Genomic DNA, 25,136 nt, shown 5'->3' with positions numbered 1-25,136 from the left:
TGAGAAGAAGGATCTTTGTTGAGGAACTCAGTGATCACCGTGAGCAACTCCATGTCTGGCTGAGCATGACACACTCAACAGAGATCGAGTGTCAGACGTGGTGGAGCCCACCTGATCCATCGCACTCAGTAAGGCGGCAGCAATTTCACTTCTAAATGTACAATATTTAAGTTGAGGCAACCTAAAATTGGTTTCTAAAAAAAATGACTTTATATATATATCTATATATAAATATAACTTTCACAGCAAACATTGTTTTATTAAAAAAAGAGTTGAATGTGGATCTTTCATTATGGGAACGTTACATCAGATTACGAAACTTGGCACCCTCTGAAATTGTTGTGGTTAATAGGAGGTCTCTCACTCTCAACAAATATGTGTGTCCAGTATTTAAACCATTTAATCTTTGTCATTTCATCTCGAAATAACTTAAATGTTTCAATTAGATTTCTTTGAAGTTATCATCATGATTCCAATTACAACAGATACTTTAATGCTATTAAACAGATGTAATTCAGCAATGCTCGTCTCCTCCAGTGGGTTAGTTCCATAATCTGCAGCCCAAATGGGAGAGTTCTGTACCTTCCCCTGTAAGATCATGTTGTTAGGTTGCTCCTATATCACACTTAGCTTTCCTTTTGTACTTACGGTACATGTGTACTCACAGGCCCGTTGCATCTCTTCTTTGATGTTTATGCCAATGTGTCACGTAACAGGTAATGAATGCACTTGCAGGGAAATTGCAGCTCGCTTTCAGATGTTTTTATTGCTTCAAAAAGGTTTTTGTTTGATAATCAGGAACCCAGCACAATCTGGGCTAGGGTAGTTTCCCACTAAGTGCTTGAGAACTGGCGGTCTGCACTGTAGTCCTTGTAACTCGCTCCCCACAGAAGTTCCCACCTCCTAATTTGGGTTGCAAACTGATTTTGGTTCCCTCGAGAGGAACAGATGGTTGTATTAGGAAGTGCTATCGATATTAAAGTGGAAGAAATGCTATTTGAATTAAATCACCACTCGACCTGTTGGGTTCCTTTTCCAGCCCATTTTGATCGTTAGAGGAGTTTCCTGGGTTCGATTCCCGGGTAGGGTGAAACGTTAGGCAAGTTTCCTTACTCCACACCCCTCTGTTTACAGCAGCAAATAGGAACCTGGTTGTTAGTCGATTGGCGGATTGCTTTTCTCGGGGTAATAATCCCTTCACAAAATAAATAAATAATAATAATTTGGTCACTCAATCCACAGCTGTTTGTCGGACGCTGCTGTGCGCAATTGGCTGCCGTGTTTCGCCTTTAAAATATACAGGCAATTCACTTTACAGTATATTTGAAGCTGTGAAAAGGTGCTATATCAAATGCAAGGATTATTATTATTATTATAATAACTCACTGTGAAGGTAATAGGATATTTGACTTGGGGGGAACACAGAATGCAACCACCTAAACATCACCTACAATTATAAAGAGTACACTTCCAGCATTTTCACGTTTTGGGATGTTAAAACCTCTTGATTAGTTCCTGGCTTGAATGTACACCTCACCTTTGACGTGGGATAGAATCTCGGAGTGCTGATCAGATTGGGACGTGATGGTTGTGTGAACCAATCTCAATTTAATGGCTTGGTCCATCATTGCATTTGTTGTGTTAAGGCAATCCTTTTCCCAGACTACCTCGGTTAGTGATTACTATCCATGACATGGCTGAGATTTTTTTTTCTCTCACGTATTGAGGTTTTATGTTTCTACCATTGAGCCACACTAACTAAATCAGTGTATTCTGGTTAATGTTTAAAGTTCATTTGGCGGACAGCTTTTCTTGGGGATAACTAATATTATCCAGAACTGTGATGCGCTGTAAGGAAAGGCAGACCACACTGAGTCCAAGTGGGAAAGATACACCATTTTGCGGTTACATTTTTGTTTCCTTGCCATTATAAGCAGTACACAGATCACTCGAATAACTGGTACAGCCTGCTTAATGTTGAGATTTCTTGGAACTATTTTTTAAAATTTCTTGAAGTGATAAAACCTGGAGGTCACGCTATACTCAAATTGTTACTCCCACGTGCTTCACCGGTGGAGGGAGGTGATTATCTGGGTTAGACAGTTAATAGCCACCGTAAAGTCTATTCCTTTGTCACTTGCCTATTACCTTTTGCCTTCCTTCCATCCATCTCCTGAAATAGAGTGCAACATATACAGTGCTGCATCATTCAGTTTACAACCAATAAAGGTCAACCAGTGGTGGTAGATGGATGAAGTTGCTATTTAAAACCTTATCGTTTCTCTTTCTCTCCCCCCCCCCCCCCCCACCCCCGTCTGCACCCCAAACTCGAGTCCAAACTCCAGTGTGCTACAATATATGTCCAGCTCCGCGGAAATCTATTTTTTCTTCAGTAGGTAAAGAAGGACATGTTAAAAAGCAGTGAGATAGGCTTCCAAATAGCTCATTCCAATGTTCTCCTGTGGAAACCTGCTTTTTCAGATCTGTTCACTCTGACCATGGAGGTTGCTGGCGTGACCGACGGGAATAGGCTCCAAAAAAGTTTTGTTCCCATCCACAGGAGCTGGCACTTGTTTGGCCTCTCACCAACCTCCTGAGTCGAGTGCAATTGGAGCCAGCAATGTGCCGCAGCAAGAGTATTTCAACTATGACTAAATTGGCACCCACCCTTGCCGTATACATTTCATTCGATATTGAGCAAGGAGTTGTGAAGGCTTACCTGTTAATGACTTTAGCTATGAATATATAAACATCTGTACGTTTAAGAAAAAGCCTTCAGTTTGTAACTTCCTTGAGTGATTAGTTGAGTTAAAACCCCATACTGTTGGACTCCAGTTGTCCTCAAGGGGAGATTTCTAGTTTCATGTTTCTTTCATGTTCGCTCCTGGCTGCATTTCCCATGTTACTGATGTTTGGGTTTGGTTTCCCACGAGGATTTTCAGCCAAAGGTTCAGAGCCTTGACTTCTGTGACTTCACAGACTTTTGTGTAGATGGGGAATAATTTTTCATGATTGCAAACTTCTGATAAGTTTTCATTCAGAAGTACAAGGGAATGTCAACACAATTCTTGTAAATGATTTTGATATTGCGGAGTTTAATTAATTCCAGAAAGAGTGGTGAACGATCAGCTCCATTAGGTTAGGTAAGCTGTCGTGTCCCTTGTTGCTTACATTATTGTAAAACAATTCAATGGTTCAGACAAACATCTAGAGTAATATATCTGCTCGTCCATTCAAAATAGGTTTCATTTTAAAAATTGAATTGTTTTGCAATGGTATTTTAAATTCATAATTATTCAAAACTCAATGACTAAAGGTTAGTCTAATTGGGCACAGGCTTGTGTGTGGCTAACTGTCGTAGATTATGTGGTTGTTAGTCATGTACGTCAAAAAAGTTTCTTTACAATCGCGTTTCATGACAAGCTCAAAATATGACCTGGTAATAAGTTCCTACATTCAAACTCTGCTCTAAGGTGGTCCATTCATGTGGCTTTCTCTGCTATTGATATTTCCCCTGTAGATGTTATGAGTTGGATTCTTTAATAATGCCTCCAGAAGAGCTTCCTTGCATTGGGGAGGTTTCTCTCGATCCAAAAGCGATTTGCTGTCATGTGGCTATGTCTAACAGCTTACTTTTATTTCCCGTTGGGGTTGTGCACTTGCAGTGTTGCAGGCATTAGATCCTTGTGGATATGGACACAGAGTATTTTGACACTAAGCAATCCCAATCCCATATCTCTGTCAATGATTCCTGGAGCCAAACTTCTACAAGTCAATAAACAATTTGGCTTTGAGTAAATCCTTCCAGAAGGAGTGATGTATGGGCACTCCAGAACCCTCAGTAATCCTCACATCTTCAGCATTTATGTCTATCCATGTACTTTATCTTTGGGGCTTAGATGAGTCATGGAGGACATGTAATACTTAAGAGTCTAAGTAGAACACTCAGATATGCCTTTGAGCCTAAGCAAAGACGTGAATCTCGTCATTAATCTTCTTTCCACGTCTCTTTGGTTTCAGATTTGGATTATTGCTCTGTGATAAAGGGAAATTATAGCTAGTTAGTTTAGACCAATTTATCCCCTTGGGAGGTTTCTGTTCCTCCATTTATGATAAGAGTCTCTTGGATTCCGTACTGATGGGATCATTAAAAGCTGACCTAATTTATAAAGCCGCCCCCCCCAAAAAAAAACCTAAAAGCCATCAATATCGAGGTATAAAATCTCTCATTACCTTCATCCATTGTCCATAAAACCAGCAACAAACTAATGTGCATTGAATTATCCACAACAATATTAGAGTATGGGCACAATGAGAATGCTCCCTGAAACACTAGGTTCCCCTTCTCACTTGGACTGGTTGGAGGAGATGCCAATCAAACAAACAATATTTTTACAAGAGGACAGTGTGTCAGCTTGTAAACTACTACGACATTTGTGTTTGAGCACCAACAACAACAAATTATATTTGTACAGCGCGGTTCACGTTGGAACTAGTTGGAGTTCAACAAGAGGAGATCTGGAAACCCATTGCCTTACTATGCCATTGCTCGGAAATTGTGGGCAAAAACAATATACTTTGGGGTTTATAGGAATGGCATCTCTCTGGAAAGAATTTAGTAAACTTCCCCAGAAGCCCCCCCTGTCCCCCCTCCAAAAAAGAAAGTTTGCAAAGTAATTTTTCACCAACAGTGTCCCTTTAAGTGTGAATTTACAAGATTGAAAAAGTTTAGTTCACAAAGGAATGCATGTTCACTGGGTGATGAATGATGGCGATGCATTCTAATCTGGTGCCATAATTTATAGCTATGGTGGGTGTTTTTATTTATATAAATATAAGAAATACTCGTTAATGCCAGCTTTAAATCAGAGGAGGGGTAACTGGTGTTTGACTGTAACAGGTTGAAGCAGGTGCAAAAGGTGACTGTGTCCAATATTCCTGTAGTAATTATCTAGACATGCTGTCTTCAATGTCACATTGGACAAGGAGGCATTACTTGCAACAAGTGGAACCCTGTAGCTCAGTGGTTAGAGCACTTGTCTCGCAAAAGCGAGAGGACCTGGGTTCGATTCCCGGTCAGGGTGAAACGTTGGGAAAGTTTCCTTACTCCACACACTCGCCTCTGTTTACCCAACAGTGAGTAGGAACCTGGTTCTTAGTCAATTGGCAGACTGTTTTTCCACGGAGTGTTCACTCAATCCATGAAAGTTTGTGGGACGCTGCTGTGCGCAATTGGCTGCTGCAGTTTCCCCACAAAATATAGTCAATTCACTTTACAGTGTATCCTGTGAAGCGCTTTGAGACGTCTCGAAGACGTGATAAGGCGCTGTATCAAATGCAAGGATTATTATTATAGCTATAAGCTGCATGAGCTACACTTGTGTGTAGGGGCTAGGCATTGGGGTTGGTGGAACAAGCCTGACTGCTACTCGGTTAACTCTTGCTGAGGGGCTTGGCTCCAGAGGTCATATTTTACTGGAGCCGATTCATCAACCCTTATCTTGCTCTTGCATGTCATCAATATTTCAGTTGGAGCCAGCATTGATGGTGTGGATTTGGCTAGCTCTCCTCAAATCTTTCTTTAAACCAAGGGGGATAACCTGCTACTAACATTTGTAGTTTGTCTTTCCAAACACATTATTACAGCTAACATATTTTTGCCGGACTGACATAATTACATCAACACTGAGGTTCCGCGTATATAATAAATAGTTGGAGGTTCTGGCATTGGAACTGTTACATTTATCCTAAATAACAGAAATTATTTTTTTTTAGATATTAGATATTGCGAGTGTGATGTATTTCTTTTGAGGAAATACTGTAATATCAGAGACCCTGTCATTTGCTTATTGTTTTGGGAATCTGTCTCTTGTCTTGAAGTCCTATCACCACCTTCAGGGATGTTTACAGTAAGCCTAAGTCTAGTTCCTCAGTCCATCTTTCTTCTTTAACGTTGTGTATTTGCTTTAGCAGATATCCCATTCCGGCTAGTATGTTCACTGAAAAAAAATCTGCTTGTATTGCCCTGCAGGCAGGGAATAATAGTTACTCACTCGCACTGGTGTTGAGTACTTCAGACATTTAAACAAATAACGCTTGCTTTACAACGTAAGCTAGAAATCAGAGGTGATTTGTATACTGTATTTGGTAAGAGACTGAAGTGTGCAAGTAGAGACTGGAGCATTACTGGAACAATTTAATACCAGTTCTGCATGATTCAGCGAATGATGTGATATTTGAAATGGAAACGAAATGGCTTTGTTAGTTTTAGATAATCAGAGTGGGGCGGGTGGGCGGGGAGGAAGGCAAAGGAAAGAAAAAAAATTGTAGAACGGCTTAAATGGACCTTCATCAAAGAAAGTCTGAGAAATCTTCTCACCACACTTTCATTCTTGATAGTTATATAGCTTTCTCTTAAGTCTAGCGATAATGCCTATTTAAATACAATACCATAAGAAATGTTTTATGGAGCCTTTGAAGCCTATCCAATATCCCGTTGCTGACCAAAACTTTTGGAAACCATAAAGGGCTAATTTGTAAATCAAACTTGAGTAAACATTTTTCCAAACCACGAGAGATTTGCTAACTTTCAATGTTACACGTATTTTATCGTGGCGCTCTTAAGAATGTTGCTTGAGTATCAGAAAATATCACAGCATATAACTCATGTGCATCATCTATATATATATATATATCTGTGACACCTGATTGATGGAATAATGACAGGAGCACTGAGTGATATTCTCTGAAATAATAATAATAATCCTTGCATTTGATCTAGCGCCTTATCATGTCTTCGAGATGTCTCAAAGCGCTTCATAGAATGTACTGTAAATGCCAAAGAAAAGTTTAATTGTGACCCAAATCAAGTTTGTGAACCATTGATACTATTCCCATTGCTTCGATTCTGTTTCATTCTATACCAAAAAAACAGCCTTTGCCTCTGCTTAGCAGAGGAAATGTTTTACAGTCCAGAAGTGCATGGTGAAAGGAAAACCTTTTCCCCAGGTCAACCACACACCAATGATGAAAAGATAGTAAACTGGTTTGAACAAAAAGCATTCTTTCTGAAGTTTGCTATCTAAAAAAACTGGAATAATTTTTGTGCCTCAATTAGATGCTATCATTTAAATAGTCCAAAACTCGTGAGAAAACACTTTGCCTTTGGAAAGAAGAGATTTTGTACACTTAACTTATTTGTTAATACAGTGCTTTTCAGGCCATATTGTGGAGGCAGCAGTATTATTTTTGCATTTAAGCTGTAAAACGAAGGGTTCTCCTTGCTTATATAAGACATGTTAATAATTAATACTTTCAATGAATATTTTAGCTGGTCAAAGTTTCAAGACATCTTGTCTGTCGCTGTTTAAGCTACTCATTCAGGTTTTATAATATCTTCTGCAATGTAGTTTAACCCCAAAACCATGACCAAATTGTTAGTGGTTTCATGATGGCAGAATCTATGCGGTACACAACAGTATATTTATTTTTCGGCATAAGTATACCCCTACTGGCTTTTGACAACTATCTTTCTTTATCCACTTCGCTTTCCTTCGACAATTGTAGATGTTTTGATTATGAGGCCTTGAACTTAAATAGCAAAGTAAAACGTTTATTTTATCTGATGTGTCAGAGATACGGCAAGTTTGTTTACTGGAAAACAACTCTGCAAGTTTCATTGTGGCTGAGATATGGCGAATGTTGGAAACAGGCCCATTGTGTGATGCCTGCGTTTTTGCATTTCTAATTGTGGAAAGAAATGGGGTGTGGAGACGTCTGCGTGGATCCTGTCCAAGAGCAGAATTCAAAGTGACCCTAAATGCCGAAAGAATTGAAGAGAGAGAATAACTCTGCCTTGTTGCTACTAAAGTGACTCCCGTGCCCTAAAGAAGTCAAGCTTTTTTTTGCTCTGTTCACGCTGTGGCGAAAGTGCAAATGAAAGTTTACACTTGAAAATCTTGCGATCAGTTTGGAGCATTAGGGCATTTACTGTGTGTGTACGAGGGACCTGATTGTAATGCGAATGCTGGGACCTGGAAAATCCCAATCCACGTCCAGGTGCCAAACCAGCTGTCGGCAATCAGCATCTCCTGGTTTGCGACATAAGAATTTGCTGGCGAGAGAAGACCAGGGTCCATCAGGTTCACCTTCCACCATCCCGGCAGTCACTTGACATCGTGTCCCAAACCATACATTGTCTCCCGGGATAATATTTCCCAGCAGAAAGCTATCTCATTTGTTCTTGAAACAGACAACACTTACTGCTTCCACCGCCTGTCTCCCTAGACAGCAAGGGTGGAGTCTGTCGCTGAGGCTCACTGCGCAGGGCTGCTGAAGGCTAGCCGCTAGCTCTCCCACAGCGGACAACACCATTCTCGCGATCACGAGATTTTCATGTCTTGACGTCACATAATGTCGAGCTCATAAGCTGCTTGTCTTATAAACAAGGCAGCACTACACTGAAGGACATTACAATGTACATATGTATAATGTAAAGAATAACCCAGCTTATTCAGTCAATGATATCTCCACTCACCCAAGTTTAGCCTAAATGACCGACACAGTGATCGATGCGCTAGAAATGGTGAATGCTTCACCGCTTGTATTTATTTGCCGAGTTAATCCGATGATAAAAAAATGTAAAAAATGTTGCCTCTTGTAGCGAGGCAAATAATGGTTGGATTTTTACCATTGCTGGCTTCCTGACGTGCTCCCCTTAAAGAGGAAGCAACCCTGAGTGGTGAAGTAATTGACTTCATTAAGATGCTCATGTTCACTCATCTCTCTATTTAATTGCTATGAATGTTTCTCAGCTGTTTCCTACCACCCCCCCCCCCCCCACCCTCAGGCTCAGAGTGTTCTGTGCTAATTATTTAGACCACCTGGGTTGCCATGGCATATTAGTCATGGAGGAATTATAAGCAAATTGTCATGTACATTCATAGGTTGGAATGTTATAATTGCTATGAGCTGTAGCATAAAATGCTTCTTTAGAAAAATGTGTCTACCATAATAGATAAAATAGTTTTAAAGATTTAATAGGTGTGGTATACGCCACAGACTGGCTTCATAACTGAGCAATGAGATATAAAGCAGAGGCGTTCAAACCAATTACAACAACTGCATTTATAGAGTATTTTTGAAAGATAAGGAAGGGTGCAGGGGGTGTTGTACAAATGGGCCTGTTATACTAAAAGCAAATTCATTTTAAATCGTGGTTATATATATATACTCTGTGCTTTAAAATGAATTCCATCGTTTAGAATAAGCGATAAGTTTCCATCTTACCTGGCCTGATCATTCTCTGACATTCCCAGACAAGTAAAGGATCAGAACAAAAAAGTGGCCAACCTGAAGCACAAGGAGCAGATGGAGAAGAAGAAGAATGCTCAGCTGTTGGAGGAAGCTCGCAAACGGGAGGACAACTTGACGGATAATTCTCAGCACATGCAGGTGGATTCATCTAATATTCTCTTGTACGCCCAGAAGTCTCTGAATTGTGTGTTTGTTGCCTTTACCTGTTCACTCTATTACAGTATCTTCCTTTTTTTTGTGCTGAAACTCCCTCGTGAGATGGCGGTGACACGAGCCCCGTCTCTCTTTACGTTCAATAACTACAGATCGTTCAAACGCAGCTGAAGCAGGAGGGTAACAACCGCTGATGGTCTCGTGACAAGTGGACTCACTTTGCCCATGCATTTGAAGCCGCAGTATTAATTAATTTCAGCGCCTTGGGACGTCCTCCCGACGTGAAAGGCGCTGCACAAATGTAATCTTGTGGTTGTGGTTGTTGTAATCCAGTCGTGAACAGAACTGATGTCAGCAGTTTTTAGTTCACGACCTTCTCTGTCGCACCAGCACTCCAAAGAAAAAAAAACTGTGGATGTCTTCGACGTGTTTTTTTTTGAGATGGAAGACAGTTCTTCTCGGTATCGTTTATTTTCTGCAGGAATTGATCAGTATTAGAATTCGACAGAAACTGTCCACGTAGCCACACTCGGTTTTGCGAGGCAGGTTGACATGGTGGTGAGTTTATGCATTTCCGAGAGACTGTTAAGTGTAGTGTCTGTGCTACGTTCAGAGACAAAAGGCAAAATAGTACAGATGCTGGAAATCTGACGATAGGTCATCAACTTGCCACGTTGACCCACTTTCCTCTCTCCATAGATGCTGCCTGACCTGCTGAGTGTTCCCAGCCACTTCTGTTTTTATTTCACGCTCAGAGACAGGGTGATAAGCAATGAATTTCAAGTGTCAAAATGCAATTGATCTTGATCATTAGAAATCTGAAGATATCATAAACCCGGAGGATTGTAAGAAGCAAAGTCTAGAATGGTGTCTCTGATGATCCAGAGTTCAAACCAATGCTTTTATTTCAGATTTTTACTAATTTGTGTACATTTTGTAACATTTATTTTCCCAGGCAAACATATGTAAGCTGTTAACATTTTATCTGAGTAAAAAGGTTGCCATCATTGAAATAACCAGATTGAAACCGTAGCTGACAATTATTTCCGTAAATAATTCATTCCCTTTTTCTCTTTTACTTCCTCCCGAAGAAGTGTTGCTAATATCCACTATTCTCAATGCATTCCATATGATTAATGCACTTTAATCCCTTTCCTCCACAGTCAATCTCCATGAGCTAGCGGCCATACAACTGCCCAAACAGACAAATACGTTTAACACGTCGGAGTTTTTCTTGTTTATTTCAGAGGATGGGGTTTGTGGTGCAAGAATTTCCCTTGAGCTTCCCTCTTGAGTTTTACCTTTTCTGTCTGAGTAGCTGCAGCCTGCGTATGTGGAGAGGAGTTAGATCCAGAGTAATGAGCTGTATTATATCTGCTTTGGATAGTTAAGTTTACCGTAGAGTCAAAACAATTTATATCGTTGTTTTTTTTAAAAGGTATTTACAGATTTGAAAGCTTGTTTGATTTCAGGCTGCTTCAAGACTTGGTGTAGGACAATTTATAACCTTCATCAAATAAAGTTTCTCAGGTTCCCCAGCAATAGTAAAGCTAAAAATCAATGTCCTTGGTTCAGCTTAACCAGAAGCCAAGGTTACGGGCAGAGGCGAGAATCGATGTCAGACTTGAAGGGGGTGAAATTCCTTATGTTGCCGTGTCTGGTGGCTTTAGACTCCTTGTGATATGAATAGGAAAATGTGGTTAAGGCACACATCATCAAAACACTTTCACTTAGTACGTCGAGACTGTAGGACCCCAAATAATTCCTGCAGGAAAACTATATATAACATTTCTAAGGATTTTCAAAGCAGCCTCCTACACCTGTAATGCAATGTGCTGCTTTACCTGACCCGCCTCATCACATGACAGGTCCAAACTCGGCCAAACACTGAGCCAACGAAGGAGCGTTAGATTAGAATCCATCGATGATAAATAGGTGATGGTGTACAGTTCACTGTGGTCACATTTTAAATCAATCGCCGCCTTTGAAACCAATTGGCCTTTATCTGCTTTACTGAGTAAAGTATTAATATGTTTCAGGATTGTTAACTTGGATGAGTTTGTGTGCATTTGTCTTCACTTGACCAGTGGGGGTTCTATTAAGTGGTGGATCAATTCCATATGTGATTTGAACTACAGCCAAAGGTTTAAAGATATGTTCGGGAGAAAAACTGTTCCATTGTTGAAAGAATTTAATTTGAAGAAATCTGCAGCTGAGGGGAAAGTGCAGGCAGGGTATAAAAAGCCAAGTTTACACAGGTCATTAAAGTCAGTGAGGAGCAAGTTAATATATAAATATTGACTGCTACAGAGGCAGTTACAAAGTGATATTTATTGCTTAGTAAATGGTGCTGACTTCACAAATTCAGACATTGCCAATACAAATGTAAACTGTCAGGTATACATAGCTGTCTGGAATTATAAGCAGGTATTTGTAAATGAAAATGCACAAGGTGATTTGTAGCAATCTCCAGAGACCTCTCACATCTTCTGAGCACCAACAATCACACTGTACGATCTACTTCAACTCCAGAGTGATTTTAGGCATCTCTTACACTTTACAGTATCATTTCAAATGGTTTGGACAGAGAGATTTGAACTGGGAAAACATATGTATAACGGGCATTTTAAGTGTGCTTTAATAAAGGCCTTACAGTTTAGAGTAGAATTTTTTCAACCTGAAATCATTTACATCAACAATGCTCAACCGTTCAAGAACACTGTTGAAGCTGGATTCTTTCAAACAGATCATAACTGGGAGACAGGATTGTGATACAGAGCTTTTGTCCAGAAACTTTAGAGAAGAACTATTTTTTTACTGGGGTTGGAAGGTACAGTATTGGCACTTTAAACATTTTGTGTTCAATAAATAAATAAATAAATGGAGTTCAACAATTACATCAACTGTTCAGTTTTTCCACAAGAACTGAGAGAAGGATCACCTTGTTAGATAACAATCTACTTGTTGTATCTCGACCAGGGGTGCAGGGTAGATTTTTTCTTAGCCTCTTGAAAAATGAGAGAGGTTTTAGATCAACTTGAATGTCATGAAGAATATTTAGAGGTAGAGAAATGTTTGGCTTGAAGCAGGAAGCCTAGCTTCTTGCGGCCTGCTTTAGCAAGTTGGGAATTCTATCTGAGATCAGAGGAAATGCTGAAGTGACTAGAAAGAGAGGAAAAAGGATGGAGATAAGTCATCATGAGGAACATGAGGAAGTTGTGTCTTTGAGCAATTAAAGAGTCCAGACAATTATTGCCCATCAAGTAAACAGAAGACATCATGGTCTAGTAATTCAGCCATCACATTGCAATCTCCGAATGCATTAGTTAGTTAATTAATTAATATAAATTACCACAGAATGAAATCATCAACAACTAAAAGATCAGAGTTATTGTTGAGTAAATGGCGGGTTCTTGATGTGGAGAATGAATAAAATGAGAAAGAGAAGTGGACTCTGGAATAACCCTCGGATTGCTGAGGAAAAGATCACACATCAACTTCATGAACAATATCACGAGAGGGAGTGATTTGACTAGATTTTAGATGGACACAAACAAACTTTGTTTGGTGGAAGATCTGAAATTTGTTCAGCAAAGCATAATGTCCGACTCTGTCAAAGCCTTTGGAGATGGCTAAGATGGCGACTATTGATTGTACAAAGTGTTCAAGTCGTGTGTTAACAGGAAGAGAGAAAGTACAATTTTAAATCTATAATTTGTGGGCCTTTCGCCAATTATAGAGTCACAACACTTTACAGTATGGTCTGTGAAGGACTTTGAGGCGTCTCGAAGACATGATAAGGGCGCTATATCAAATACACGGGTTATTATTATTATTATTTATTGTTCTTTAGGGTCTTGATCCTCCCATGTAGTGATATTGGCAGTAATCTTGGAGTAATTTGGTTGCCTGCTTCCTGTCTTGGCTGGGCTGTGTGCAGGAGACCCAAAGTGGGGGAAAGTGGAGGAATATAAATGGTTTAGCAAAATAAAACATACAGCTGAAGCGAGTTACTAGTAATTAGGTTATATTCTTTCTAGATGCATTGTGCTTAGCAGAGAATCTGGTGAATGTGGATCCAGATTTTCAGGGCTAATGATTAAAGAATTTGCATTTTAACTTTCAAACCTGACCTTAATTAGCAGAACACCATTAAAATGTCTTCAAATAGAAAAGTAAGGTTTCAACAGCCTTGAAGCAAACTTCTTCTAATGGTATATTGCTATTTCAAATCAGGCAAGATCAAAATTCAAAGCAGTTCAATGGCATGAGCTTAAACATTTCTTTTTTTTTTAAAAATCACATAATATACCAATTTCAGTCAGCACAATGCCATGTATAACACTCTGTGCCACAATTATATCAGGCACAGGAAGGGATAAAATCAACCATAAATTATAGGGAACTGTTCAGCCTACAATAAGACATTTGAAGGCCAACTGGAATTTTAAAAGGCCACGTTTAAGTATTAAAACAGTATGACTACCTTCATTCATGATTGAAACCTTCATTAACAGATGTGCTGGATTATAGAAGTTAAAGATGGAAATAGAAATATTTGCCATGTTAAAATATAAAAAGAAAATGTGTTTCCCCTCCCCCAATAAAAGTTTTTTTTTAATTAAATGACATGTTCTGCTCTAATTGGAACAAGGAACCTCATTTGCCGAGCTTTTTGTGGTACTTAGCGTTAGTCCAGTTTTAAAGTTTTTCATTTTGGAGGCATGACCTATTCTCGCACCACAAGTGGCCAAATCCTCCACAAAAGATTCCTCTGCAAGGCTCGTATTCCGAGCATATTTCTCATTGCAGCTCGATTGCAAAACACTGAGATATTTTATTTAGAGATAAACAGACCGGTCTCCTGCCCGTTGGAGACGTTTTAGGGAGTGTAGGGGTGGGCAAGGTGAGTAATCTATTATTGAGGATTTTTTGCAAAAGTTAAGGAAGAAAATGACATCTCTTTTTCACAATGATGACACTTGCATTTTGTACTTCACTTGGCATTGCCGTGTACATCTATCTTATAAAATAATTTCCCCAAACGCCACCATTTATTTCCACTCGGGATGAATTCTGTTTCTGTCGATGAATCTAATGGTGCGTACTACAGACACCGATTTGGGGAATTGTCCAATACGGCGTTAACCATTAAATGCTTTACGAGTCGAATGTGATTGTAAGCTGTGAACCTATGACTATTGATGTTCAAAAGTCCACTGTGTTGTGGGGGCGAAGAGAAAGAATTGGCTCAACATTTCTTTGTTTTAATCACGTTCTGGTCTAATTCTTGTTGAAATGCACTAAACCGCCCTGATTATGAAGGTATTTTTTAACTTTAAATGATGAAATAATGCACAGTTGTTTTCTCTTGTCAAATAAAAAGGAGCTGCTGATTTTTTTTAAAAAAAGGACATTCGTACGTTAAAGATATTTAATTTTTACAGCCCAGTTTCACCAGCTGGGGATTGTGCCATTGAACTTCCTTTCATTGGCTTGGCTGCCACTTTAGACACAGACAAACCTGTTAGCTTAAGTACCCAGGATTGTCTGGTAGAAATGCACTCGAGACCTACCTTACATCGACCACAGATTTAAAGAACTATTCTTAACTAGCCCGTGCTGGCTGGCGTGTGGCTTTATTCATTAACCCTTTAAACAAAGCATCGCTTGTTTCACACCTGAGGCAATTACAAAACGAGCTGAAAATACAGAAAAACCTGGAACCACATCATTTCTAAATCAGCTAAAGAACACTTACTCACATGGTTATATCTGGGATGTAATTGACTGAACATTCCACTGAAATAGTCAAGCGGGGATGAAAGCAGCACACCTTGTTGTGGTGTGTGATATATAAGGCTTAGTTTGCTTATTATATTTAAATCTATTATGTTAGCTGACACATTTCATCAAATCTAAGTGCTCAGTCTTGACACAATTAGCCTAAATTACAAAGCACAAGTTGGCTTGTTAATGATAAGGTTGGGATTGATTTATATGACTGGATGGTGGGAAGAGGATTTAATTAATACTTCCGGTACTTGGAGTGACTTTGACACTACATACTTATAAGGTGCAGTAACTAATGAGGGACAAGTGAGTAGAAGTTACTTTGCTTTTGATGATGATAATAATAATAATAATAATGATAATAATAATCGGCTTCTGAATACATTTAGAAATCTCTGTGACCATTTAATAGGCTGCAAAATTCTGAAAATACCGGCATTGTCAGCTCTCACATCTGGGGTTTGAAATTGCTCCTTCAGTACCGAGGTGGATAACACATTCATTCACTATTGATTTTAGTGAATTAAGTTGTTCGCTTCTGTCAGATTCAATTTGTAGGTGGGATTTGCCTGCACACAGCTTCCCTGTGTTACTGGCCAGCACCAACCACAGCTGAGGTATCTTTGATTTGTTTTGGCTTTGTTTTCCCTCCTAGTTTGTGAAAAGAAAGGATCATTTTCATTGAATCCAATGCGCCCAGGCACATCCCCGCTTCGCGGATCAGGATCCGTTTAACTTTTTTCACGTTTGTGCCATTGATTCAACAAAATGGCTTTAAATCGTGAGCAAACCCAGTACCATCGGATTGCACTGAATTAACCTTTTTTGATTGCAGGACTTACCTTTATACTCTTTTACAGTTTTATCCAGAGCGGCAGAAAGAGCTGAAGCATTGCTCATTCCTGTGCTTAGCGCGTAAGATTTTTTGGGGGTGGGTGTGTGATCATTCACCTCATGTTTAAATCTCTCAGGTTGCTCTGTAGATCCAGGGTTAGCGTTTGAAAAAAGGATCCCGCTTTCACTTTAACCCGTTGATCTCGATTGATTTCGTTTGTTCGAGCGGAAAATAGTCAGAGAAGCCTTCGAGCGGTTTCCTTGCTCCCGTTGCTCCCACTGAAATAACGCTCCCAAGTTTTCCTGCCTTTTCCCAGGATACGATGCAGCAGAAAGAGAGTCGGATTAAGGAGCTGGAGGAAGCCCTGCGTGAGAGTGTGCAGATCACTGCGGAGAGAGAGGTGGTTCTAGCCCAGGAAGAGGCAGCTCGATCTTCTACAGAGAAACAGGTCTGCATGAGAGAACTTGGCTTTGCTCTTTGCTCTTGACGGCATATGTCAGGAGGCATTCAATGGCTTAAAAGTATCTTCTATTCCCATGAGGTGAAGTTGCCTTATAAAATAACTGTTCTAATCCGTGGAAATCAGGGGCAGGAACCTACCCGGTCTGAAGCTGATTTACCACATTTGGTTCTGTCCCACCCTCCACCCCTCCCCGATCCCGACCCCCCCCCCAACTCGGGTCCAAATCCCTGATTGTCCAGCGCCTTGGGACGTCCTCCTGACGTGAAAGGCAGTGTGTTGTGCTGTAGTTAGATTTATTTATATTTTCTTCAGTTTGGAGATGATACCTCGGTGAGGCACTACCGTAATCTGAGAGATGTTTAGTTATCGTGAATAATTTGGGGTTATGGCGGCAGTTTTGTGGGGTGGGGGGGGAGTGGGGGGATTTCCTCACTAGTTTATTTGACTATTTTTCCCAGTCTTCTCGAGGGACTTCCTCACCTTCTGCTGATCATTGGCCAGTGGGACTGAGAGAAGGTGAACAAAGGCGGGTCCTCATACTCCCTTGTCAATGGGGAGGGACCTGTCTTCTCTACCATGAGCCTCCCAGTGATGTAGGGAATCTCTCCTGAGACCGTGTGAGAGATTATGCCCGACCACTTCGACACTGAGCAGGCCTCGGGGCTTCTGAACCTCCCACTGGTCTTCATTTTGTTCCTTGAAACTCAACAAGGAGCTGATGGAGAGTTCAGATTGCATTGGATTTGAGCAGATCAGCCACAACTGGTGCTTGTTGCTTCACCCGAGTGCAGCTGCGGCTCGATTCAGATGTTTGGTTTGTGGTGTGTGTTTTTAAACTCTCTCTCCGTGTAATGGCTACCTGCCCTTTTTATTTCTTCCGTTATTGTGAATTTTTCCATCATGACGTGCTGATCTCCAGTAGCCATAGAAACGACAGTCCACAGGTGCTTCCCTGAGACTTCGTGCCCTCCGTATCATTGCGCTTGTCATCCATCATGAAGCCAGTGACTGCTCCCTGACAGAAGCCCTCGTACTGAAAGTTCTTTCATGTCCTGTGCTTTTCATTCTCTGTACCTTTCAGCCGGGCTTCACATAATTGGAAGTGTGGAGCCAGGCAGATAAAGAATCGATCTCTCCTTTACAAGATAACCACTGGCAGATCTTGGGCAGGTGTCACCATTACTGTCATTAGCAGCACTTACTATACAAAAGACCTGGAAGGAATATGAATTACAGGCGAAAGTTTCAAAGGAAGTTTGTTCATCAATTCAATACTAAAAAACAAATTAAGACATGCTGCCAACCACAGACTCCTTTCTTGAGATCCTAATGGATTATTTCTTCACTGTAAAAAGATGGATTGAATTGCGCCAAACAGTGAAAGTAAAAGGTACTGATCTTCACGCAGTGATGCAATGATCAGATCAACTTACAGAAACAAAAGTGATTTTTAAAAGACTTATTATGGAATCGAAGCACATTGAAAATGTTAGCTGGGGAATTATCAAAGTTTATTATCTTAAGGGCAAATGAGCCAATTGATTTCTCTTTTTTAAAAGAGGCTCCATTATACCTAAACAATATTACATTGGGGCAAATAATCACTTTTAAAAAAAAATTATAAGTCGGTCGCTCGATCAATGGCTGTTTGTGGGGACGCTGCTGTGCGCAATTGGCCCCCGTGTTTCGCCCACAAAATACAGTCAATTCACTTTGCAGTGTATCCTATAACTTTGAGACGTCTCAACGATGTAATGAGGAGCTATACCAAATGCCAGGATTATTATGTTATTATGTATTCTGAACTCAAATGGCTAAAATGACAACTGAGTGATATCTTGTCCAGGGACCTGGGGTGCACATTGTTTCAGTGAATCAGCTGCCTGCTGAAGAACCAGGTTTAAACCTCTGTGCACTGTCTCTCTCTGTCTCGTTTCTTCCTGTAACATGTTGTTTCTGCTTCTGCTGTTTTTACAATGTGTGATTGTGAGGTCTGCACAGGTAATGCATATCAATCGCTCTTCTTAACGTTATCTCTTTTCAGTTCTACAACAATCTCTTTAAAAACTAATGGCTTTGGATTCATTTTGTGACTGTTAATATATTTTTACATGGTGTTTATGTAATCTTGCCCCCCACCCACACACACACACACACACACACACACACACACCAGGCATATTAGGAACATTACTGGGACTTGACCTGAGATGCTGTCAGATATATCTGCTGCCCTACCTTCCCTGATCTGCCTCTTAATGTCTTTCTACAGGCAAAAAGAGTCATTTTAGTGCCTTCATAAGTATACAGAGATTGTCAAACGAAACTTTCATGCTAACAACTCTTGAATTTTCACAGCTGTCTTAACTTTCTTCTCCATTTGCTTCTCGTTTAATTCCATCCCTTTGGCTCTTGAGCATAATATTACGTTAATAGCTTGAATTGTTTCAACCTAGTTCTGCACATCTACTTGCTAAATAAGTGAGATCAAACCTAGTGATTCATTCATCTCACAGCCTCTTTGCATTCGTGATCGGAGAATTCTAACTTCACTTTCTGCTCTCTGGACTTCTGTTTCCTTGTCGGGTTTTGAACAATTCTGATGACCCCAGTATTGTGTTGTGACTGTTGTACTATAGATAATGCAAACTTTACCCACAGAGTCAAACTGGGCTGCTTTTTTGCAAACATTTAAAATGCGATTATGGGATGCATTCTAGAGACTTTTAAAGTTCAGATTATTGTGCACAAGGAAACCGTTGTGGAGTTTCTTGTAGTAAGAGCTTGTTCCCAATGGCTCGGACCTAACGTGAGAGCTGAATGGGGACATTGTATGCCAAACCTACAGGGTGGGATTTTTACAAAGGAGTTAGATGATATGACCATATCATCTTAGTTGTTTACAGTATTTGCTTGACCGCCTGATGCCAAGTTGTTGGAATTACTGTGAAGTTTACTCCACCATCATATGTCTCAGATTCCACTCAGGGCTGAGTACCTACCAGCATCCAGTAATCCTCACACACGCAGGTGTTGATGCACATCCCGGCCTCAGGCAGGAATCAGTGGTGCAGCTGTTCCATGCATTCTGGCAACATGACACAATCATAAGCAAAGAGGATTTCCTATTGCGCTATTTATTTAGATTCAGGTGGCACAGGCAGCACCAAAATTCACTGCTTCTATCCAACGTAAACGTTACATCTTGCAGCTGCGCCTTTGCTATCCAAGCAAAACCACCATTGATTGTTGATCAATCAGTTGTGACTTTGTACTCTTTTCAGAGTTGCTTCCTCCTTAAATGGTTCGCTGCGCTAGACTTGGAAAAGATCGTAATAATAATAACAATCCTCGCATTTGATATAGCGTCGTATTACATCATTGAGACGTCTCAAAGCGCATCACAGAAGATAGAGAATGTGTATTTTGTGGACAAATGCTTGTTGGGTTGCATATTACTTCAGGCAATATTCCAAAGCGAGACATAAACTGCCTACATGCTTTCAAGTACAGCTAATGTTGATCATCTAATACATGCACTATGATGAAAGTAGTTCTATGTGCATGTATCTTTGCAGAGCTCAGCACATTGTGGGAAAGAGCTTTGATGTGATGGGGTCATGTGGGTGGAGAAAAGAATGATGAAAATCTGGTAAGGCCATAGGTAAATCAAGGGTTAATGTTTCCTCCATAAATTCTCTGCAGTATTTTTGGATACAAACTTTTTTTTCCCCCTGAAATGCCCATTTAATGTTGCCGGCTTTTCAGTCCACAATAAGAATAATTAGCAAGTACAAATGTTTCTTCAGAAGATTGTTTAAGATGGGAGTGGATAGATAATTCAGTTGCACAGTGCAGATAAACAAATGAATGGGATAGCACTGTTTCAAATAATAGCTTTTTTTTAAGGCAGGTTGAAATGCTGTGTGGCGTAAATGAGCTGCAATGGTCTGCAAAGTTGCAGCTGAAAATTATAGGCAGAGAGCTGGAGTAGTGGTGTAATGGGATAAAAAGGCTTAGAGAGCAGTAACCCACAACCCGAGCTTTGTGTTGTATAAAGGCAACGTTTGGCAGTCTCTGAAAGTAAACACACATTTTCTTTGATGGTGTTTATAGGATTAAATGCTTGAATTATTTAAAATATATAGTATGAAATGAATTCTGGCGGCCTAAATACAGGTCCCTGGACACGAACAATCCGCAGCATGAAACCGCTCTCAAGTTCCGCACTAATTCTGAATTCCCACTTGGAATAGCCAAGAATAGTTAGAAATAGAAATGTGAGCGCGGAGTAAGTGGACCTTTTCTTTGCTTCCCATCACACGCCATCCTTTGGACGAGATGCCAAACTGAGGTCCTGGCTATCTATACAACAACAACAACAAGATTGCATTTATAGAGCGCCTTTCACGTCGGGAGGACATCCCAAGGCGCTGTACAGTTGGGTCGGGACCCGAGCAGTGGGGAAATGGTGAGGGGAGGGAAGGGAGGGAGCGAGGAGGGGGTAGAGAGTCGAGAGGGGTGCTGAAGGCACGGCTGAAGATAAGTTAAAGGTGGGAGTTAAAGATCCTCTGGCACTATTTGAAAGAGAGGATATGGCTCCTAGTATTCTAGCCAACAATCTCCCTAATAAATGTTGTCGCTCACTCCATGGCTGTTTGTGGGACGCTGCTGTGCGCAAATTGACTGTTGCTTTCGCCCACAACGTAGACACAGCCGTACAACTTGACGGTGTATCCTGTGAAACGCTTTGAGACATCTCGAAGACATGATAAGGCGCTGATTCAAACGCAGGGATTATTATTAAAGAATTCTACAGTGACTCGAGACACATTTTGCATTTCCTGCAAATTGCACTTAAAAGAAAGACACCAAATAGGGAAACAATTAGATGTTAATATATATATATATGTACACACATGCTGTGAATGCGCAGAAAATCAGGGTCTTTGTTCTTAACCCAGAGCTGTTGTAATTTTGCTAAAACATGTGACCTTGTTTCCCACGTCCCACCACTCTATTATGTTAGCATGAGTTGATTTGAATCCAATAAAGAATTTTAAAAGCTGTAGAGCATTATAAGAAACTGTCATTTACTTGGAATTGTAAACCCGATTTCGGTTTTACTATTTTATGTTCATCAGTTTGTTCCTTTTAATCTTTCAAAATAATTAATAATGCTTAATCTGAAGAACCCTTCAAATGCTTTAATGTGCTTTAATTACAAGAGGGAAGAAACAAATTGAACCGAATAACTTTCCCGAGTTCAGGCACCCTAGGAAAGATTGGCCATCCAGGATAGCAACTATATGGCTCTACGTGTTACACACAGCCTGTCAAATAAGGAGCAAGGCACTTACTCCACATACTGGAGGCTAAGAGAGCACTCTCTCCTTGCCCGCTGCTGGTTGACTAGCCAGGTGTAATAAGTATATCGTATTTACTGGTGCCCAAAACGCGTTGGTGATTCAGCCAACCACACAAGACACTATTTGAAACCATCTTCCGAGAGGCGTTTCATGCTTGACTGGCCATGTCGTTAGTTGTAAGCTATTTGATGCGTTAAATGGTTGTGATTTGGGATTCCCTCAGAATGTTCAGCAAACCTTTACTAACTAACCACTCTCTTGCTCAGTACAAGGTCTCCTCGTCTGAATTCATTCTTCCCCAGGATCTCAAAAGTGTGGAACTCTTTACTCCCTCGCTCTTCCATTCCTTCTTCAAGCCAGAGACTTTTAAAACCCAACCGTAGCGCAAACTAACCACTGCTTATTGTGTTATTCTCTTACTTATTTTGTTACTCTGTTATTCTATTCAGCCTCACTACTTTGACAAGAATTCACACAAAAAGGTGATTATTTTGAGGACTGATTTGATAAAAACAAATTGGATGGAAAATGTGAGGTGGAGAATGTCAGAGATAAACGTGATGTGTGTGCATTTTTTAAGCCAAATAATACTTTTCCCACAAAATACACTGTTTGCACAACAGTTCTACACGCACCTAAACATACTTCACGTTTTGAAAAAGAAAACAAATCGCTATTACTTTTTTATTAAAGGTATTATTATCACAACGATAATGTGGTATGAGATGTAAATGTTAGGGTAGAAACCTGAAACTGTTGTTAATCTCGGTGGTGTTTTTTTTACGCTGAAGGCATTTTCACCGGTCATATTCAGCAGTGAATGAAATAACCATATTTGGTATCCTGATGGAGTTCCAGGCAATCCTGATCAAATTGGAGTGCAATTGATGCAATTACATCCTTACCGGCTTCAGGGACAAGTCCAAAGTGCACTAATCCAAAGTGTGTCTTTAAATAGGGCAGTGGGTGAGGGAGAAGGTATTTAGGTCAGTTAATGGCCAAATATGGACCTGTCATGTTTGGATTGTAATAATTTGTACAATTTTTTTAAAAAAGCGGTTGACTTTCAGAGGCAGTTCTGAATCGGCTCTCGTTTACTGGGTGCAGTTTCTTATTAAAATTAAGTCAGGAATGTTTCGTGTACATTTTGTCAACTAGTTTATATAAAAAAAAGGCTCCATTTGGAGAATTGTGATGTGAAGACTGTGGATGTGATCTGCCTACTGTATAGCTGATATCACACCATTCATTCACATTGATATATTCATCTCTATGGATCTGTTCACCTGACTAACTTAAAATCAAGACGAGAAGGGGAAAGTTTTAGGCTGGACTTGATCTTGAAATCAAACACAATTTACAAGGTTATGTGTCTTGTTGGCAATTTGAGGCAAGATACATTAGCCATCAGTGTCTCACACTGTTCAAATGTGAAGCTAAAGAATTGTTGGGATTCCCAGAATGACTTTAATTTGTGAGTTTTTAAAGTTCTCTGAAGACTTATTTATACCAGTTTCTTTAACAGTTGGAGGAGCTGATGGCTGCACTGGAGAAGACAAGGCAGGAATTGGATTCCACGAAGGTTAGGCTGACCTCGACACAGCAGTCTCTGGCTGAGAGAGAAGCACACCTTGCCAATCTGCGGATAGAACGGAGAAAGCAACTGGAAGAAGTGCTGGAGATGAAGTAAGTGCTCTCTGCGAAGTTTATCAGAATTAGAGTTCTATAAATGTGAAACAACTGTGATGATCATTGTTTTCTGAAGAATAAAGTTAAGTAGCAACTAGTCAGAAGTGTTAGAGTAGCATTACTCTACCTTTTGTCCACAATGGTGCTTGAACTTGATTTGTTTAATAATAATAATAATCCTTGTTGATGGTGTATATGTGTATTATGTGTGGGATGTAGCTGAACTGCGTGGTGTCTGAATCTTGGTGGGAGGAACGTCGAGAATACAACAGTAAGGAGAGAAATGCTATCAGGAATTGTTTCCATATCTGAGCTAGAAGTGGACTAAAGCCTTTTTTAAAAAAGAAATGAAACCAGCTTAAGACATTAAAGGCAAGGTGTTCAGCCAAGTAACAGCCAGAGCCACCAGACTGCCCTTCCCGCAATGAGGAGGCTTCTCCGTAGGGGGTCAGATGTGGGTCAGGATCACTTCTTTGATGAGTTCAAAGCTGTATTTATTACCTTCGGTGATTGTTCCCATTGCTGTGGTGTTCTTCACAGGTGCCTTCAAACAAAAGGGAAAGAAATAGGTCATTGCAACTGTGTTCCTGGTCAAACTGGTTTATTCTCTCATGGGATTGAGTGTATGATCGGTTGCTGAATGAGGCTTGACCATGTTGTCAGTCCCACTTGTTGACCATCAATCTCCATGTCCCAGAATGAATTATAATAATCAGTATTGTTTAGTTACAGTATCATTTGTTGGTCAAAGGTAAAAGTATGTGCCTTCCTTCCTTTACAAGCAAGCATACTGTCTTTTACTATTTCGCTTCCAATGGTCAGATGTAGGCATGGAGTAGTAAACAGTCTTTTTCTAGCCAGGAAAAATTGTGCTGTTATTAGCTGTTAAATGGTTCATGGGGTGAAGTGTTTCCAAATGGAAAACTTCCAATACTATTATTTCTTAAAGGAATCAGAGTAAACTATGTGATAGCAAGTATAAAAATCCGTGCAATAGATATGAGCTTAAACGTCTTATTCTTGCACGTTTGAGAGTGTTTTCACCAAGGAGACTATAAATCAAAAAGTTGCACAGTTGCTTTAGATTGCACCCCCTCCCCATGAGGTTAATGGAATATGCTTTCTTCTCACCAAAGATGTCTCCAAAAAACTCAAGTTAAAATGAAGACCATATCTGTTACCTTTCTGCACATCTACGATAGTCTAGAGGGAACACTGGGCTGCATCTGTGTTTATCCCAATGAGCTGTAGTGGAGTAAAGTTCGGAAAAAACGATGAAAGGTGCCGCTTAACAGATAAAATGGTTCAAAGAGCCAGTCTGCTGGGGAAAGTGGACTTGCTAGTGTGTGGCCAGGCTGACAGGAAATGTGAACGGTATACATGCCAAGTTCCAAATAACGTATTTAGATTGGTGTGTGGGTGTGGGAGTGAATTTCGCTAATTTCAGAGTTTCTGAAGTTAGTTCTTTGGGTTGAAATTATTGATTGGAAGCTTGGGGGGGGTGGGAGGGGAGTGTTTA

General features: G+C 40.2%; 1 protein-coding gene across 2 annotated transcripts in view; it reads left to right on the top strand.

The window, feature by feature from the left end:
• Positions 1–25,136, top strand: part of LOC103176771 (ERC protein 2) — a 299,917-nt gene that overhangs the window by 151,434 nt on the left and 123,347 nt on the right. For both annotated transcript variants that reach the window (XM_007890526.2, XM_042339596.1), the window contains 3 exons: positions 9,318–9,453; positions 16,413–16,544; positions 23,454–23,614. In XM_007890526.2, coding sequence (XP_007888717.1) covers positions 9,318–9,453; positions 16,413–16,544; positions 23,454–23,614 — 429 coding nt within the window. The remainder of the gene's footprint in view (positions 1–9,317; positions 9,454–16,412; positions 16,545–23,453; positions 23,615–25,136) is intronic.

Source organism: Callorhinchus milii, unplaced genomic scaffold, assembly GCF_018977255.1.
Source record: "Callorhinchus milii isolate IMCB2004 unplaced genomic scaffold, IMCB_Cmil_1.0 Scaffold12, whole genome shotgun sequence".
NCBI lineage: Eukaryota > Metazoa > Chordata > Chondrichthyes > Chimaeriformes > Callorhinchidae > Callorhinchus > Callorhinchus milii.
The sequence above is the reverse complement of the archived record's forward strand: the minus strand, read 5'-3'. Positions and strand labels throughout refer to the sequence as shown.